The sequence below is a fragment of the Marmota monax genome, unplaced genomic scaffold (assembly GCF_021218885.2).
Source record: "Marmota monax isolate L192 unplaced genomic scaffold, Marmota_monax_Labrador192_F-V1.1 WCK01_AAM20220418_F8-fsc00160, whole genome shotgun sequence".
Lineage (NCBI taxonomy): Eukaryota > Metazoa > Chordata > Mammalia > Rodentia > Sciuridae > Marmota > Marmota monax.
In genome coordinates, this window is record NW_026694183.1 from 3893851 (window position 1) to 3913967 (window position 20117).

Here is a 20117-nt window from a genome sequence, read left to right on the forward strand (position 1 = left end):
ACTTGTTGTTTAATTAAACAAAAGGGGGGAGATGTTGAGAGCCACAACCAAGTTAAGATGGCGCCTGGCAGTTTGCCAGGAGGACTGCTTGTGAGGCAACGCCACCGAGCCATTAAGATGGTGGAGATTCCTTATTGGCTGATTGCTGTATCTGGATGATACTAATTGAATCAAGCTGTGTGTAATCAGTTAGGTATATATACCTCTGCTGTCTCGCAATAAAGCGGTTCTGGCTACCGTGAGTGCCCGCTCAGTTCCCACTGAGTTTCCCTGCAATAAAGCAGTTCCTGCTTCAACCTTCAAGTTGCTTGTCACCTCCCGGTTATTTGGCCCAGCCGGACTGCAGCACCACCCTCTGGCTAAGTACTTATTGACTTTGAGGGTTGAACATCTGAACATATAACACACAGGAATTCCTGAAACTCCATGTATTTGAATTTTTGAGTGGGCCTCCCTCTCAAATTACCTCCAGAGCTGAGGAGAAGCCACCCTCATACAACCCAGGTGGCCTTCCTGCCATTCCTCAAACAGCCTGAACTTGTCTCCATTTCAGGTCACTTACATTTGGGCTCTGTCTGCCACAACTGTTCCTGAAAGATGGCAGATCCTTCTCTCTCCCTCTCTCCATTCCTCATGTCAAGGAAAGCCCTGTCACTGACTCAGAGGGCCCTTCTTATCACTATCTAAAATGGGGACTCTGACGACTCTGTCTCTCCCCTCACCGTGACGTGATACTCCACAGTGGGTGTCTCTGCCTGACTCCACACTCTACATTTGATCCTGATCTACGTTGACATTCATTTCTGTGAATGTGGGGTTATTATCTTTCTCCTCATCTGCACTGCATACTCTAGGACGGGGGGACTTGGCTTTAACCATCTACCTCCAGTCAAACAAGACACTCCCTGATAATGGGCACATCACCAACCGCCATTGGATGAATTCACAGGCCAGGCCTTCCTCAGAGATTTGGTGTGAGGAATTTGGGACTCTATGTGGAGAGAGCCTTCAGGCCCAAACAGGGCAGCTGAGGAGCTGTGAAGAAGAATGACTGTTGCTGCCCATGAGCCTAGTGCCCGTGACCTGCTCTGTGATCCTCATAAGTAATGTCTGATGTTCACGCCTGCCAGAGAGTAGGCGAGAATGATTTCCAACATCTTTTCTGTGGGTAACCTTCATGACTGTGTGTTTTCCCCCAGTTAGTTCTTCCCATTAGAACTTCTGGATCTGAAGACTTGAGAGCCAAGTTTAGGCCTTGCTGGAAATGATGCCCAAGATGTCCAGTTGCCCATCTCTGCTGCACTGATAACAGTGTGAAAAGCCTTGTTGGTGGGCGGTGGGATAACCCTTACCAATGCCTTTGTGTTCACTGGTGGGGGGTGGGATTTACAAATTGCTCTGAAAAAACATAATAAAATACAATTATTGTGCTTAGATTATGTTTGGTTTGATAGAAAATCCAGGGACTCTGTCATGGTGACCTTGAACATTGATGTGGTTTGTCACTATCTTATGTAGATTTCAAGACCTTTGAGTATAGACTGAGGAGTAAGGTGCAGGAGACTAATACTACATAGCTCTGCTGCATGACCTCCAAATTTAGTGAACTGTACAGTGAACTAAAAGCAGTCCAGAGGTAGAGTTTATTTGGACTTTACCTTCATTACAAGATTATGGAGAAAAATTTCCTAACACCTACCAGGGGCCAATGAGTGAACAGTCCAGTTCAGTTCTAAATGTATCCTAGAAAACTCGTACCTTTGGTTGTGTCATGCTTGCCAAATAGTGCTTTAAATATGGGGAAATTGGTGAGGGGAAAACCCAGGGTCACTTATAGGAGAACAGGAAACTGTGTCCCAAGTCTCAGTCAATTCGTAACCACTCATTACACCTCAGCTCAGATAAAACCATGTGGTAAATGCTGAGTAGAAATGAGAACTCAGAATATATCATTCCTTTCACCATTGATGTATGTTTGAAAAGTCCCAAACAGAGCAATTGTTATTTATGATGTAAACAACACCAGGAAGGAGAGTAAACTAGTCTGAAAATCACACTCCTCCAGATCCTCATCACAAAACAATCTGGAGATGCACGTAAAGAAAAGGAACCCTAGGTGCTGCTACATTGTATTTCTTGTTTTAAGAATGAGAGACAATTGTGGGTGATATTCATCATACATTGGTAGGCTTCTGTTTAAAATTATACATGATTTTTTTAAATGCCAGGATGTGTCAAAGTGAATAGGGAATTCCAGTCATTTTTACAAGCAAGTGATGAGAGAAGCAAAATACAGGCTCAGAATGAAGAAACAGGTTTTAAATTCTGTCAGAGCTTTGTGGGTTCACATAGGAGTTGCGTTCATACAGAGAAACCCACCCATGTGTGGAAGTCTATTTCCCTTCCAGATCCCCCTTCCCCACATGCCCCTCCCCCTCCATTCTCCTCCTCTAACCAACTAGAATTCCTTTTGCTCTTCAATTATCTTATATTTCACTGGTTATTTATGTTATCCTATCCTCCCTGGCCCCCTTTTCCTGTAGAAGTGGTTTTTACGTGAAGAGCCCCTCAGTCCTGAGCATGTCCCAGGACAGGAAAACCACACAGTGTCCATGGAAGATCCTGGACCTGTTAGAGGTTACTCCCATGGGAACAGCTCTTTGGGGAAACCCACCATCTTCTCCTGGTAAACTTTATCAAAGGCTTCAGCTTGGGCCACTGTGAGGTGATTCTTCCAGTCCCCAGAGATCCCTGGAAAAGATGAAGTAGACGCAGATCAGATCTAGGGAGAGGTCTTGAGATGGAGACCTCCTCCCTGCTCTGTCAAGACAGCAGAGTGACCCCTGGGTCATTGGTGAGGCCTTCTCCTGCCTGGACACCATGTGCATTTCCCCTTCTACCTGTCTGGAAAGTGTGTCCTGACTGCCCTTCTCTCCCAAACCATCCTGCACAGAATCCACAAGCAGCATCCTGGCTATAAATCAGAACATCTGGACTGGAACTAAGTCTGACCACTTGTTTTTTGAGCACTTTGGCCCAAGCTGACAAAATTTCTGACCTGGGTGATGAGAGCAGGTCACACCTAGTGTCTCTGCTTTGGCCAATCCCTGTGATCATTCCTTCTGCACAAGGAACCCATGTTGACCCCTTGCCAGATCCAGTGGCTCCAGTCCCTGGGGGCTCAGAGTCTCCCAGGACGTCCACTCTCCTTCAGCCAAGTTCCCTGGTGCTTTGAGGCTCTAGGTGTAGGGTCCTTGTTGGTTGGGACTCCATCCTGGGACTGCCCATTTGCTCTCTCGGCTCCATGACACAGTCTTCTGATTCAGCTTCAGACTTGCCAGGCTGCCTCCTCCTCAGGGTGTTTACCTTTCCTGCTCCTGACCCCAGAGTGCTGTCCTAGCAGACACCTTCACCTCTGTCCACTGGCCTCACTCAAATGTTTACTCCAGTGCAGTGACTCAGGGGGCTCTCAGCTCAGAACCGTACATCTCCATCCTCGTTCATAGCAATCATCAAACCTGATACGTTCTGTGTACTTCCTCTTTGAATGTGCATAAGGTATGCACTTCTAACATATTAGGGTATGAAATAATTTTCACAAATTGCCTAAGAATTACTGCTTAAAGGAATTATACCGTATATGCTCAATAAATATTTTTTGAAAGGATTGACAGAGCAGGGAGGAGGTCTCCATCTTAAGACCTCTCCCTAGATCTGATCTAGCTTTACAGACAAGGGTTTTAAAAACTCCCTGGAGGGGATACCCAGTGACAGAGTGGTGGTGGTGACATGGGTGCTAAAGATATGGACATGATTCTTACCCTTTACTTATGTGATTACAGCATTATGTATCATATACATTAATTTTCACATAGCAGACTGATCTAATAAATTAATAAAAATATAACAATAGGTAACCCAATGTAAGATGTGCATGTAAACAATACACTCAGATGAATATAAAGTAGCAGCCTATGTCATATGTCATGACTGTCCTAATACCACACACGACTCCCATTTTCATAGTTATCTTCATTAGTAGAACAATCTTTACTGATTTCTTCTGCTAGGCCTGGGCTCCTCCCCAAGTCCCATCCCCATCTCTGTTTTATGGCTCTGGGTTCCAGGCTCACTGGGTGGCAGAAATCCTGACCTCCTGAATATCCCTTGAAGTACTTAGTATATTGATTCCATGGGTCACCCTTTCAGATCCATGTGAACTGGAGGAATTTTGCAAAACAGGTCCTGCCACTACTTGGAGTGGACATTTTCAATAGGCCTGAACACAAGCGTGGGGTCATGATTCGTCTTTCCTCACAGGAAGGAGGCCTTACAATGTCTCATAGCAAATGCCCTCCTGTGTACTCTCTCCAGTCGTGTCTTTCTTTGTGTATCTCTCTCTTTAGGGCAGTGCTCTGTGGTAAGTCACCAGTGGAGTGGCCCAGACTCCACCTTCTCCAGACCCACCTCCTCCCCAAGACTGAGTCAACCTTCTCCAGGTACCTGCAGCCCATCCCAGTCCCATGAACACAGTTTTCCTGAAGGGCATGAGAGGCTTTCTGGGCCATGAAGGATTCAAGTTGAAATGTCCCAACACCTGCATTGTCAGTGCCGGGGGTAAACACAGGAATGCCCACGTAGTCTAACCCATTCTGAAACCAGGGCATTTACCTTTTCTTGTAATTAAGAAAGGCTTAGTAAATAAAGCTTCAGGCAACATTTCAAAGTTGGACATCTTGTTTTGTTTCATGACTTGGAAGGAGCTGTTCTTGAGGACGGAGTCCAGTTCTTCTGGACTCAACTTCTTTCCCAGGAACTGACAGATCCTCTCTATGGTGCTTCTTGGGTCCTACGTGTGAACATGAAGAGGGAAGCTGTGAACGGCAGGACAGCAGGACTCGGAGGATGGGAAGGGGTGTTAGGAGGGCTGTGGGAGGAAGAGGAGGGGAATGACATCCGATGGGAGAAGCCAGCTGGGGACGCCAGAGGAGGGAGGCAGAGACAGGGCCAGCAGAGGGCGTGAGGTGTGTGGTGATGTGGAGATCACAGGGGCTTCCCAGGAGGCTGAGTCAGGACACCCCAAAGGCAGGGGCTGGGGTTTCTAAGGAGATGCCTGAGATTTCAAGATAAGGCAGCGAGACAAAGTCCCCAAAGGCTAATCCTCTCCCCAAGTGATCCTGCGTCCCTTGACTGACACTTAATAACACACGGGGCTTTACAATGTCTCCTTAACTTGACCCCATGATTACGGATGGGTTTTCCTGGGAGATCACAGCAAGGGAACAGGTCATTATGAGAAGAAGGGATTTCCTTGGAGACCTAGAGCTCCTGTCAGCACCATAGTCCTTTATTATAGTCATGTTTTCAGGAGCCCCAGTCACTGAGTGACAAGAAGACCCAACTGTGGCAATAATGGAAGAACATGCTGTTGGTTGGAGAGGAGAAACCCAGGCAGTGTGCAGCTTGCTGCTGAGGTGGCTGACGTGGCACCAAGGCTCCTCCCTGAGGACCGGCCTCATGCTGAGGACACAGCAGAACAGGAAGCAGCTGCAGGAAGGTGACCAGGGTCCCTTCTCCAGGGGAAACAGATGCCTGAGCCTGTGGCACCTTCTCTGTCCCCAAGACACACCCACAGGACAGGGTTTTCTAAGGTCTGCTCACTCCTTTACTTTTTGTTCATTTTTGACCACTTCTGAAAAAGCTTCTAAATATTTTAAAGCTTCCCATTCTGTGTGGACCTGTGAGCCTCCCACAGAGCCCCGTGCGTCTCTGTGCCGTTCATGGGCAGTTTTTTCTGCACCAGCAGAAAAATAACGTTAGGCTAAGTACCTCCTCAAAGTGTGACGATCCAGTCAGTGTAAGTGGCACATCTGCAAACTCAGATGAGAGTATTTATTTAGTTGGGAACATTCAACATCCTCTCCATTTGCTATTTTGAAATATATACTTAGTTACTCTTCTCCACAGTCCCACCCTGTGCCTCAGGTCACTGGAAGTCATTGCTGTTCCCAGCTGTACCCTGCACCCACCCACCAGGGCTGAGCTCATCCACAGGCCCTGCCTGTTACTCCAGCCCCTGACCCCTCACAATAGTCACCCAAAGTGGCACCTCACATTCATGTCACTTTGTCAGTCAAGGGGGAAGCCAGAAAGGTGGACCGAACTCTGGGATTAGTGCTTTCTGCCCCACCCCTTCTGATGGCTAGGTTTCTGGGAACAGACGAGGTCCTGCAGGCAGAGAACTCAGCAGGCCCAGGGGGTGGCATAAGCCGTGGCACTCTTCTGGGTTTGTGACAAGGCCCTTTAGATGATGCCAGACTCAATAGTTTGGAAGATATGAAGAAAGATCTTGGAACTTAGGGAGGGTCTCACAGAAGCTGGAAAATGGAGGCCAAAGTTCATCTCCTCTCAGTGACCTTCACAGCCTATGCTTTGACAGGAAACGTGAAGGGGATACCCTGAGGACCAGGGACATCGGGGAGAGAGAGGATATTGGGATGCTATAGGTGCCGACTATGAGAGGGGGCTCACCTTCTGCAGCTCTTCATAACTCAGCAGCAGGACGTTCTCCCTGTCTCTCATGGACATCCAGCCCCGAATGTGCTCGAACCATGATCCATAGGGCACTGTGGGGCAGGCACAGGGGTGCAGGTTACACACTGTCAAAACAGGACTGAGCCATCTGTGTCACTCTACACATATTGACAGCTTGATTCACGTATAATTGATAAATGCTGCTGAAAATAAGTAATGCAATAGAGAAGGGGACCTTTTCTGAATTCATTCTATGGAACTAGTAGCATACTGATACCCAACTGGGAAACACAGATTAAGTAAGAAAACAACAGACCAATATTCCTGCTGAACATAGATACAGAACAGCTTATTAAAATTTCAGCAAATCCTATTCAGCATTAAGATTATACTCAGGACATGTTGTGTTCACACTTTAGGATTGTACATCAAGAGATGTTGATTTCCATCCAGGGATGTAAGGTTGGGTCAACACAGGGAAATCCATAAATGTATTTCACCACATCAATAGAATTTGCCTTGACAGAGGAACTTGGCTGAGCATCATGAGGGCTGTGTGTGACAAACACCAAGCCAACATCATGCTAAATGGGGAAAATCTGGAAGCATCTCTCCTAATATCAGGAACAAGACAAGGATGTCCACTTTCACCACTGCCATTCAACAGAGCTCTAGAGACTCGAGCCAGAGGTGTTGGCAGAGAAGGGAATCAAAACCTCACCAGTGGGAAAGAAAGAAGCCGCGTTATCACTGTTCGAAGGTGACAGGAGGCTCTGCTGTGAACACCCAAGAACCTTTCCCAAAAAACTCCTAGAACTGATCAATCGAGGAAAATAGCAAGACAAAAAATCAACATTAAAAAACAAGCACTTTTCTTCATCACGAGAATGAATCTGCTGAGGAAGAATTCAAGAATGCAATTCCTTTCACAAAGGTTTCAACAAATACCCAGGTAGCGGAATGTGATGGTGCATGCCTATATCCCAGATACTCAGGAGGCTGAGGCAGGAGGATCGAGAGTTCAAAGCCAGCCTCAGCAACTTAGGGAAGCCCTCTCTCTAGATAAAGTATGAAAAGGGGCTGGGGATGTGGCTCAGTCATAGAGCACTTGACTAGCACCTGCAGAGCCCTGGGTCTAATCCCCAGTGCCATAGAATAATAATAATAATAATGCTGAAGTTATCATGTTTTAAAGTCTAACCAGTCTCAAGTCATACTGAAGAGGTATAGTAACAAAAAAGTTTGCTAATATCAAAACATTCACTGAGATCAGTAGATTAGAATAGAAGACTCAGAGACAGACCCACACAGATGGAGTCAAATGATCCTCAAGAAAGACACGAAAAGCAAATTTTGGAGAAAACAAACCCTATTTAATAAATGGTGCTTGGAAAACTGAACATCTACAGGTAGAAGAATGAAGCTAAATCCTGCAGAAAAATCAACTCCAAGTGGATCAAAAAACAGGAATTAGACCATAAACACCGAAACTACTAGTGGAAATCATAGTGCCTATCCTCCGACCTGTAGGTGCAAGCGTTACTTCTGTAAGACTCCGAGTGTTCAGGAAAGGCCAGGAGTTGATAAATGGAGAGGCTCAAGTTGAAAAGCTTGTGCACATTGAGGAGATGAGACAGAGAGAGAGGGCTCACAGAAGGGAGCAAAACCTTTTCCAGCCTATTTTTCTTAACCCTAACCCTAACCCTAAATAAAAAATAAGTTTGTTATTATTATTTCTTTCTTCTAATTAGTTATACATACAGTAGAATGCATTTTGATTCATTGTACACAAACGGAACACAACTTTTCATTTCTCTGGTTGTGCAGGAAGTAGAGTCCCACCACGTCTGCACTCACACATGGACTTAGGGTAATGATGTCCATCTCATTCCACTGTCTTTCCTGCCCTCATGTCTCCTCCCCTGCTTTTCCCAATCAAAGTTCCTCTATTCTTTCGTTGACCACCGCCCTTGTCCCTTTTGGTTCAGGATCCACTTATCACAGAGAACATTGGGCCTTTGTTTTTTTAGGATTGGCTTACTTTACATACCATGATATTCTAAACCTCCATCCATTTACCTGCAGATGCTCTGATTTTATTCTCTATTAATGTGGAGTAATAGTCCATTGTGTATAAGTGCCACAGCTTCTTTATCCATTCATCTGTTGAAGGGCATCTATGTTGCTTCCAAGTTTATCTATTGTGAATTGAGCTGGTATAAATACTGATGTGGCTGTGTCACTATAGTCTGCTGATTTTAAGTCCTCTGGGTAAAGACCAAGGAGTGGAATAACTGGGTCAAATATGGTTCCATTCCAAGTTTTCTAAGGAATCTCTATACTGCTTTCCAGAGTAGTTGCACCAATTTGCAGTGCCACCAGCAATGTATGAGTGTGCCTTTTCCCCTTACCACCTCCTACCACACTTCTTCTTGCTTGTATTTTTGAAAATTGACATTATGACTGGAGTGAGATGAAATCTTAGAGTAGTTTTGATTTGCATTTCTCAACTTGCTGAACATTTTTTCATGTATTTGTTGATTGATTGTATATCTTCTGAGAAGTGCCTGTTTGGTTCCTTAGCCCATTTATTGATTGGGATAAGACCAAAAAACTTAACACCAAAAACCAAATAACCAAATCAACACATGGGAAATCACAATCATTTCTCAAAAGAAGAAATACAATGGCCTACAACTGTATGAAGAAAATTTCAACTTCTTTAACAACAAGAGAAAAGCAAATAGAAACTACATGGAGATCGTGTCTCTCTCCAGTTACAATGGCAATCACAAAGAACACAAATAGGAGTAAACACTGGGAGGGACTGAGTGAAAAGGAGCACATACATGCTGGGAGCCATTAGCCAAGTAGGTATGACAATTTCCTTGCCAGCGTACCCCATGTTGCAGTGACATTGAATGTAAGTGACCTTGCTCAAGGACCAAGGCAGATTAGGGTGTTCCCGGTTTTAAGATAATCGGGTTTAGGGCGTTCCCAGTTTAGGTTCCAGGTTTAAGGTTTAAGATTATTCCTGCTGGGAATAGGGCGTATCCTGCTGCCTGAGTTCCCCTTGAGTTCTCACGGGATTTAGACAGTATATTTTGGAGATAGAAGCCCAGTGCAAGTGGATTTGGGCAGAGAATGTGGATTTGGGCAGAGAACGTGGATTTCCCCAGAACGTGATTGTAGATGGCTGGTGTGAGTTCGGGAATAAAGAGTTGCTGTTTGAATCTATAAGCTGTGTGGTGGCTCGTGATTGTGTGCCCAGCCAGACTGCGGCATTTGTGCCCAGCCAGACTGCGGCACATACACACTATCGGGATTGGAGATTAGTACAACACCATGGATATCAGTCTGAAGTTTCCTCAAAAGACTAGGAATGGAGCCAGCATGTGCCCTAATCATAGAACTCCTTGGGATCCAACAAAACAAAGATAGCACACTATAGCAACACATGCCCCCCAGGTGGATAGCAGTTCAACTCCCAGCAGCTGAGCTATGGGACCAGCCTTGGTGTCCACTGATGAATGGATACAGAGAATGTGGTTCATACACAATGGATTTTACTCATCATAAAGAAGGACTAAATTATGTCACTTTGAGGAAAATGGATGGAACTGGAGACCAGCATGCTGATTGAAACAAGCCAGACTCACAGAGTCAAGGGTTGTCTGCTTTCTCTCATATGTGGAAAATACGCAGAAGAAGAATAAAATAGATATACCAAAAAACAAGAGAAAGACCAGCAGAATAGAGGACACAGACCTGTATGTGAAGAACACTCACCGTTTCCTTGGATGAACCATTCAAAATACTGTTCCAGTGACTCTGGTTGCTTACATAGTTTAATCATAGACCGATGATAATAACCTGACACAAGAACATCTTTGGGATTTCTCATGATATATATCACCTTAAATTAGAGAAAATGAGAAAATGAAAAATCAGTCTCAGTCAGTCATTTCCCCACCTTGATCTTGATCTTTCCCTGGGCAGTTCTTCCTTAATCTTTATTAAACATGATGGATTCCTTTAATAAAATATTATAGCGTTCATTCACCAAATACACATCTTAACGTTCCTATTACATGGTCATGTGCCAGGAGTAGAGGGGGAAGACCTTGTCTCTTCTTTCTGGGATGCTTGTCTACTCTTCCTGGGAAGCTGCTGGAAAGTTTTAAATGGTAAGTGGTGAGGGGTGTGTGTGCTTTCCCACAATGATCACTAACAGCACACTGGATTAATAAATTATGGAATATTCCGATTCATAGCACATACAGCATTCCCACACTCAAGACCATTGATGAGTCTCACATGTATGACATCCAGACAGTATGCAAGCATTTATAGAAAATTCAGGAATAAGCAAAAGTAATCTGTGGCTGTAAGTCTAGGGAGTTTGCCCTCAGGTGGTGGGCACTGATGGTAGACGGAGACTTTCTGGATTATAGAAATGTTGTACATCTGGTCTGCATGATAGTTGACCTACTGTGGGCATTTGTTCATATGAAGAGGCTCTTGTTTACGTTTAGTGAACACACACACACACACACACACACACCACTTGGTACTTAATCATTAGAAACTAACTTTGTATTTGCACCAACTTTCTTGGAGTTGTTATTGGAGGACTTATGTCACTACAGGCCTCAGTTTTCTCAGGCAGAGGCTAAAGGAATCCAACAGGAGACATGCAAATGGGTCTATTGGAGCAGCCTCACTGTTAGGCACTTTGTGACATTTCCAAGACACTTGGTTATCATTCTATGATCTTGGCATCATTTAAACTTAAAACATGAAAAAAATCAGAAGTCAACCTTAAGAAAGGATCTTCCTAAATATAGTCTTTGGCATGTAAGATCTTGGATAACCACTGTCTGTGCTGACCATCCATCAGCCATGGGGAGGCTGGAGAGGCTGCTGATCTCAGAGCACAGTGACATGGTAATGACGCAAGCCCTGACTCCTAGCAGTCCCCTGGATGTGAGCATTCATCAGTGTATGCAGGCTCTGCTCCCCACATATGGGCAACACTGACTTGGGTGCTTCCTCGAACCTGGCAGGAGGCTGTTATTGAGTGAGATTGGCGGACATGTGTAAGAGCTGTATGCAGGAACACTCTAGTGTAGATGCAGTTATAATTCTGGTTACACATGGAATGTGGTTTTCTAAGGTTCTGACTTGAGCCAGTCGTATTACCCCTGAATTCAGGTGAGGCTAATCTGCAGAATGGTCCAACATCCTTGCACTCAAGAGTGGTCTGGTTGTTGCCACATGAACCTAAATAATATCTGGGAATCGCTGTCTCACCCAATCTACCCAGTGAGCACACACCCCAGCAAGATCTGCAGGGTGACCTAGGCACATGGAAGGGGAAAGCATGGGCTGAACATTAGGCACTGACCTTGGCCGTGGAAGTGAATAGAGACTTGGGGAAGAGATGGAAGGGTAGATGAGAGGACAGGAGCCGTGGACCTTCTCTCTCATTTAACAGTTTGTAACCCACATCTGTCTCTATCCAGGGTGAGCGTTCCCAGGTGGGCACAGATCGAATCCACTTGGTATCACCATGGGAGTGAATCAGGCAGAGAATTTCAATCATCCAGTTGGTTCCTAGAGAAGGAAGGAAAAGTGATGGTCGCTCACTTCAACCTGGCTTGTGAAAAAATCTTATGATAAAATACATGACATGCACTTTACCATCTGCCCATTTTAAGCATGCCATGGGGTGGTGCTGAGCAGTGTTCAGCATGTTCCTGCTGTTGCTCAGCAGATGTCCAGAAGCTTTTTGTCTGAAAAACTGAAACTCTCTGCTCCTTAACAACATTTCCCTACTAATTCCATCTTTCAGGCCCTGGAACCCACCATGGGGCTCTCTGTTTCTGTGAACTTGACTACACTTTGCCCCAGGGATTCCTATACTATTTGTCCTTTTGTGCCCATCAGACTGCACTTAGCATGAGTCCCAGAATTGACCTATATTGTAGAAGGAGTCAGCCTGTGTCCTGGTTAAGGCTGAATCTTACTCCATTGTATCAACTCCCCACATTTTGTTTACCCGTTAAACTACCAGTGGATATTTGGATGCTTGCAACCCTTGGCTCTTGGCTGAGATCCTTCTAATATGTCCCAACTTCCCTTGACTTTCCAACCTCGTGTCCCTTCAAAGGTCATTGGCCCCAATCCTCGCCCAGTTTGCTGTGATCCTGCTCCATGCCCTTCTCCTGTAGGTGCATGACACATGTCCTTTCAGTCCCTTGAATTTTCCAGGCTCTTTCTGATTACAAGCTACTGACCACGCTGACCCTCCTGCTCTATAGTATCCCTCCACCACATGACCTCCACTCTGAATTTTCCTTCCTGTTGAGCTGGTATTTCACCAGTAGGTCTTCACAGGTCACCCTCTTCCACCCCTTTCCCCGTGCCACCACACAAATGCCCAAATCTGCTTACAATTCACTCCTGTATCTCCCTCTCATAACTCAGATGACCTCTGCTCAGCACTTATGTCACTCTGTCCTAGACTGGATGCAAGTGGCCTGGGGCACTGCCCCTTCTTCCCCAAAGCAGGGCTCACTGGCATGGAGAGGTCAGGCCATCCATCTGCTGAGTAAGCGAGAAACGCAGCCATCGCCTTTCCCATTGATGGTCCCTGTCCTGTTTCCTTACCTGATTTGGGGTAGGTCACCAATACTGTGTCTTCATCCTTTATCATAAACTGAGCACATGCTTCTTTCAAAACTTCATAGCTAAAACCAACCACAGAGAAAGGTAACCCTTCAAACCACAAGTAGCCATCTGTCATGGTGATGAGCTCTCTGTGCGAGGTGCAGGGGTTCAAGCTGTATCCACCATTGGATGTTGGGGGAGGTACTGGGAGGCTGGACTTTGAAGTAAAGTCAAAAGAATCATTAACTTTTCTGGTTGTCAAATTAACTGGGTGATTAAACAAAATTGTGACTGGTGATCAAAGTTTCTTTTTATTGAGCAATTTAGGAATCATTCAGGGAATGACAGGATCAGGATGTGAGCATGAGTGCATAGACAGGACCCCATGGCAAGTGCTGCAAAATAACTCCACTGAGGAATGTGTGGGGCCTGAAGAAAGCCATTTTTTTGTTTATATGTGTTTTGAAGAGTTTTCATAATAGAAATTTTACATGAAATCAATAGACACAGTGTAAGAATAATAGCCTGGAAGGACTTTGTGGAACTGTGGATGGAAGACTCTTGACTCTAAAGGACAAGAACCTGCTTCAGAGTCAGCAGACAGAGGGGTGGACTGTCACTGACTCCAGGGTCCACTCCTCCCTTTCCTCTGATTCACATGTGGGAGTGGGCTGCATGCTGTCAGGATTTAGGGACTGAGATGAGGGAATCTTCATATCTATCAAAGATCCATCGAAGCTCTGTTTCTTCCTTGGTTGAGCACTCTCAGTGCCCATGGGACTCGGGGACCAACAGCTCCACATGTTCAAGCAACACGCCCATCCAGGGGGCCCATAATAGTGACCTACTGGTTCCAGGAATGCTGAAAGATGCACCTACATTTGTGTCGGTTCCCATGGGCTTCTGTCAGCTACAAGGAAAACCAGCTGATCAATGACGTAAACCCCACATTGAAGGCAATGGGGTTTCCTGTAGATGTTGATGATCAGGAACAAGAACACTTTCCACTCTTCCTGCTAATTCCTGGGAGAATCAATAGACTGAGCACTTGTGTGTTGAACTAGGAGCTGTGGACACTGAATCTAGATCTATGTGGCCACAGACTGCTGTGTGCATCCTGGGGAGAATGACCAACAGTCGGGGCACGGGTATTCGTCTGGCTGAAGGCAGAGAGGAACTGAGTCAGTCAAAGTTGCAGGGGCACATGTGCTCTGGACAGACAGAACACTGGGCCCATCAAGACCAAAGAGCTACCTTTTATAAAAGGGGAAGCTGGTTCATGAGTTTTGTTTCTTTACTAGTATTGCCAAGTAATTCTAGAGAGTTATGGCAATCACGTGACCCTGTGAGTGCTCAGTAGTTATGGAGTCGTGACATGTGTCTAAAGCACTGAGTACACTTAATATGTGTCACCAGTTACACCGTCCACCAGTCCCATGAGTTGAATGAGGAAATGTGGATACCACCAGGCGACAGAGTTAAATGGTGAGCTTTCTGGTGGTTTAGTGGTGCACTGTGGTGACACGTAATAGTTGGCTTCATTTTGACACAATCATACCCGCATGGGATGTCATTTTCTCCACTTCTGTTCCCAGTGGCTGTGATGTTCCTCCCCCACTTTTCCCTCCTCTATCCACTAGTATTTATGTACTTACGCTTTATAGAGATGCATTAAGGTGGAGCCCACTGTGCTGTATTTATAATGCACACTGCATGGTTTTGTCCACTCCACTCTCCATTTTCTCACCTCCGGTCCCTCCTACCCCCTCAGTCTTTTTCTTCTTCTCCACTGATATTCCCTCTATCTTCATGATACCAGAGCACCTGCCACACACACACACACACACACACACACACACACACTCCTCACCTTTATTTTGACCTTCGTTCCTCATATGAGCCAAGTCATCTCACCCTTTCCTTTCTGAGTTGGCTTATTTCACTCAGCATGACGTCCTCCAGTTCCATCTATTTATTGGAAATGCCATGATTTCATCTTTTGTTATGACTTAATAATACTCCTCTGTGTGTATACACCACATTTCTTTAATCCGTTCTCCTGTTGATGGGTACCTGGGCTAGTTCCAAAACTGGGTTCTTGTGAGTTCTACTGGTGTATACGTTGACGTGGCTGCATCACTACAGTGTTCTAACTTTAGAGATGGATAAATGCCAAGAAGTGGGATTGCTGGATCCCATGGGGTTCCATTCCTGGTCTTTGGGGGAATCTCCATAGTTCTTTCCTGAGAGGTTGTACTAAGTTGCAGTTCCATCCACAATGTGTGAGAGTGCCCTTTCCCCACATCCTCCTCAGCATTTATTATTTGTGTTCATGAAGATTGTCTTTCTCAGCAGAGTGAGATGAAATCTCAATGTCCTTTTGATTGCATTTCTGTGATTGCTAGGAATGTTGAACATTTTTTTTAAAGAGAGAGAGAGAGAGAATTTCTTTAATATTTATTTTTTAGTTTTTGGCGGACACAACATCTTTGTTTGTATGTGGTGCTGAGGATCGAACCCGGGCTGCACACATGCCAGGCGAGCGCGCTACTGCTTGAGCCCCATCCCCAGCCCAAACATTTTGTCATGTATTTGTTGGTCATTTGTATTTCTTCTTCTGAGAAGTGTCTATTGAGTTCTTTTAATAAAATGGTTCCTTTATTGGAATGAGTCCCGGTGTCAGGAGTGTGGTGACACTTACATTTAGTTCCTCTGAAGCACCCTCTGCCTATAGTTGTCACCAGGTGTGACCCAGTCATGCTCTCTGCTGGATCCCACAGGCCCATGCTCAGTTCTGAACTTCAGTCCATGCCCTGTCCTGGACCAGTGCTATGACTGAGGGACAGCAGAGTCCAGCACCCACTGGCCTACTGTGATCTCTGTGCTGCAGCACCCTTGTTCCTGGTGATAAGCAAGTTCATGTTCTATAAATGGAGAACACTGGCCTGAGTCAGTGCTGTGCTGGCCACAGTTATCCTAGTGCCCTCGATTGCCCGCTGTGTATGGTCTGCAGTTATCCCTGGTGGCACCGGAGGCTCTGACTGTATGGTTACAATCTGTCCTTCCTGTCTATTCCCTCTGCTGGGACTCTCCAAACTTGTCACCGAGGAGTTTCCACAATATAGTGCTACAAACCACCATGAAATGACTGTTAGGATTCCAAAGAGGAATCCCTCAGCACCAGCTTGATCAATAGCAGCATTTATTTGGGAACTCAAGTGTGGGCTGAAGGGTCTCTTGAGTGACAGATAGAGAAAAATATTCCATCCAGGTAGGTGAGGGGTGGTGCCCCTCCTCTGGGAACACACTTGGGGCAGCAGACTACGGTGGTGAGCCTGCCGACTCCCCAGGGTTTGTTCCGCTTTATATTCAAGCAGAGATATGAAAAAATGTGCTCTATATGTGTCATATGAATTGTAATGCATTCCGCTGTCATATATATATATATATATATATATATATATATATATATATAAATCAATAAGATATATGAGAGAGGGGTCCCTAGAGGACTTGGTTCACCTAACTATTTAGAATTCCCACAACAGGCCTTCTGCAAGCTGCCAGCCAGGCTCAGTCCTAATTCAAAGGACTCAGATCCACTGAATCTCACAGCGCAAACCTCAGTTCAAGGCCAGCGTCCTGAGACCTGGGAGGAGATGGGTAAAAGTACTTGAGTCCAAAGACGGAGAGCATGAAGTTCTGATGTCCCAGGGCAGTTCAAGGAGGGTGCCCAGCTCCATGAGATGGAGAAAGCAAGGGGTTATCTTCCTCTGTGGGTTGTTCTCTGTGGCCTCAGCTGACCAGCTGGTCCCCACCCACATCAAGGACAGGTCTTCCCCACTCAGCCAACTGCTCAAATGACAAGGTTTCCAGAAATACCATACAGATATTCCCAGAAATATGCTTGCAGCTACCTGTGTCCCTTAGCCAAGTCAAGTTGACACCTAACATCAGCCACCACAGCCTCGCTAAGTTGCTCAGGCTGGCTTCAAACCTGTGATCCTCTTGTCTCAGCCTCCCGAGCCACTGTGCTTACAGGCATGGGCCACCAGTCGTGGCTATACCCTTGTTTTTGATATAGTTTTGATAATGTTCATCATAATAAATTATCAGGATCAGAAGTTAATGTGAAGGAAGTGCCTTACCAGATTGCTAGGTGATGTTTCAGTAAAACTTGGTCACATTGCTTGAAGACCTCCAAAAACATGATACTAGGTTTTATAGAAGAGAAAATTACCACTATAATTAATTTTAATCAGAGAAAGCAAAAAATACAAAACAAGATTGCGTAACTTTATTGATGAAAACGGCCAATGAGTGGCCAGGATTTTAAAATACAGTTTCTTAGAAATCCACGTCATTCCCAGCATGTCACCATTGCCAAAGGTTACCAAGTTGTTGGGACCAAGAAAGTAGATAGAATAAAATCAAATTTCATATCCATTACTTCTGCCTCAGGTTTTTAATGGGTTTTTAGTTTGTAGGTTAAAGAATTCACAAGCCCCTCCCTCCAGTCTTAGGAGAAGCCTGTGGAATGAAAAAGGAAATAAAACCACTAACTTAGGTTAAGAATTCCTTGCTTTTCCATTTGATCTGCTGAACTTGAAATAGCTTCATCTGGAAAGATTCTAACACATAGAAAATATATTGAATCCTGGTATTTATAAGCAGCATATTTCTGAAGCATGCTATTTGGGATTGATTTCCACATTTCTCCCCAGCATAAACTTTAAATTTGCTGCCATGATATAATCTAATTTTGCCAGTGAAAATATTTCTAATGTTATTGACCTACATGAAATTTAGCAGGTTTTTTTCCCTTGAAAAGAGAAAGGAAAACAAAGGCAACTGAGATAAGAAGAGAGGAAAAAAATCTTGACTAAAACCAAGGGTCTTCCTACTAAGTGCATCAGAGTTCCTGCATAGTTTATGATTAGTAGAGAAGTTTACACGACCTGCCATGGATTTGAGCATCTCTCTCCACTATCACAACAGGAAATAGTAGGAAAACTGGATTTGGTGTGTCCATCTGCACACAGTGGAGTGCTGCTGTTGTGGTTTGGACGTGACGTGTCCTCTGAAAGCTCCTGTGTTCATGCAGGAATGTTCCCAGGTGGGATGCCTGGATTATGACACTGTGACCCAATCCGTCCATCCTGGTTGAAGGGACTGACTGGGGGCCACTGTAGACAGGTGGGGCCCGGATGGAGGAGGGTCCCTGGGGCCACGCCCTGGAAGGGTTCATCATCCCTACAGCTGGACACAATTTTTCTCTCTGCTTCCTGGATGCAATGAGCAGAACTGGGTTCTCCCACCCTCCTCCCCTTGGGCCCAGAGCAATGGAGTCAGCACCAGCCGTAGATGGAGCCTCTGAAATCATGAGGCCAAATGGAACTTCCTCCTCTAAGTTGTTCTTGACAGTATTTTGGTCACCGCAATGAACACAGTCGTGAAAAACTGCAAGATACTCACACTCACTGCCAAAACCATTATAGGGAGAGAAAAATCCAGGCACAAAAGCCGCACATTGTAAGATTCCTTTCAGAGGAAACATCCCAAGTCTGAAAAGCCGGTCTGTGGTCACCGGTCTGTGGTCACCGAGGATGGAGGGAGGGGAGGTGGGGAGAGACAGCCAACGGGGTGCAGGGTCTCCCTGGGTGGTGAAAAGGTCCTGGTGGGAGTCGGAGGTGATGGAGGACAACATCATGATTATATGACATGGCACTGAAGTTCTCACTTCAAAATGGTCCCATGCCAAGTAAAGTCCACCAGCGGTTTGGAAATGTCTATTCTATTTCAACTGGAAAAGCTTTTTTTAATTCTGAGAAGGGAGCGTGGAGCTCTGCGGGAATCTAGTTAACTGGACAAGACTGCACTTTAGCAGCTCTTCAGCATCTTCATTTGAATGCAAGCTGCTCCCCACAGGCATCCCGGCTCGGTCCCCACCCACAGCAGCATGTTTGTCACCACTGACCTTTGGCTGGACTTCCCCTCCCAAAGACAACAAGTCATCTACATGGAAAAGCAATCGATCTTGATTGATCAGAAATGGTCAGGACTGGAAAGGAAGCAGCTGATGAATATGTAACTTCTGTCTCTGTGAAAACACCAAGAATTATCTAGAAGCTGTGCAGAAACAAAGAAGCGAGTCAGGACACAGCCCAACTCACCCTGCACAGACCCAAAACCCATCAGTTCCCCTCCATGGTGAGTCCTCCCTTTGCCTCCCTAATGGGAGGTCTGCTCTACCCCAAGAGTTAACTCACGAGTTACCAGAGCAGGAGAACCACAGGCGCCTCGGAGCTGGGCAGCATAAGAAGGTGTGTTTTCCTCTCATGGTCATTGAATACATCATTGTGGATTACGTTAATGACCGCATAAGTTCTGCATTCCATTATTTAAGCACAACATGTCACATTGATAATTTTCAGGGTTTTTTTTTTTGGTTTTGGTTTTGGGGATTGAACTCAGGGGCACTCAACCACTGAGCCACATCCCAGCCCCATTTTGTATTTTTATTTAGAGACAGGGTCTCACTGCATTGTTACTGCCTCGCTAAATTGCTGAGGCTGACTTTGAACTCGTGATCCTCCTGTCTCTGCCTTCCCAGTCGCTGGGATCACAGGCGTGTGCCAACACACCAGGTTCCTAACACTGATAGAGGATAATTTGCAATAATTGAAAACTTCACACACACACCCAGCATATACCATGTGTCCTAGAGATGGTACTCAGCTATTCCAGTGAAAACCACACAACTCACACCCTCCCTCAAAGATCAGCATAGGGTGGCATGCACTGTTCACAGCAAAACATTTAGTACTATTGTGATACTTTGAGGGGGAATGCCTTCTCTAAATTATGACATTTGGTGGAAGCAGGGTGAGAGGTGAGGTGGACTTATGCAT

The 20117-nt window shown here is 45.4% G+C and overlaps 1 protein-coding gene across 2 annotated transcripts; it reads right to left on the reverse strand.

Annotated features, from left to right (window-relative positions):
• Nucleotides 1-2117: 2117 nt before the first annotated feature.
• Nucleotides 2118-13414, reverse strand: LOC124107978 (sulfotransferase 2A1-like). Of its 2 annotated transcripts, none has more exons than XM_046466347.2 (6): nucleotides 13207-13414; nucleotides 11942-12150; nucleotides 10303-10450; nucleotides 6532-6626; nucleotides 4672-4849; nucleotides 2118-2751 (listed from the first exon to the last, which is right to left on the reverse strand). In XM_046466347.2, exons 1-6 carry the CDS (start codon nucleotides 13340-13342, stop codon nucleotides 2639-2641), a joined length of 879 nt encoding a protein of 292 aa, XP_046322303.1. In that variant the 5' UTR covers nucleotides 13343-13414; the 3' UTR covers nucleotides 2118-2638. The 2 variants fall into 2 exon arrangements, with proteins under 2 accessions (XP_046322303.1, XP_046322304.1); XM_046466348.2 differs by having other exon boundaries at nucleotides 10324-10450; nucleotides 13207-13413.
• Nucleotides 13415-20117: the final 6703 nt, after the last annotated feature.

Coding starts and splice junctions, on each gene's coding strand:
- LOC124107978 (XM_046466347.2), bottom strand. CDS start 13,342: ATGACAGATGGCTACTTGTGGTTTGAAGGGTTACCTTTCTCTGTGGTT. Junction 12,151..13,206: donor GGTGACCTACCCCAAATCAG/GTAAGGAAACAG, acceptor TTCCTTCTCTAG/GAACCAACTGGATGATTGAA. Junction 4,850..6,531: donor GTTATGAAGAGCTGCAGAAG/GTGAGCCCCCTC, acceptor GTTCACACGTAG/GACCCAAGAAGCACCATAGA.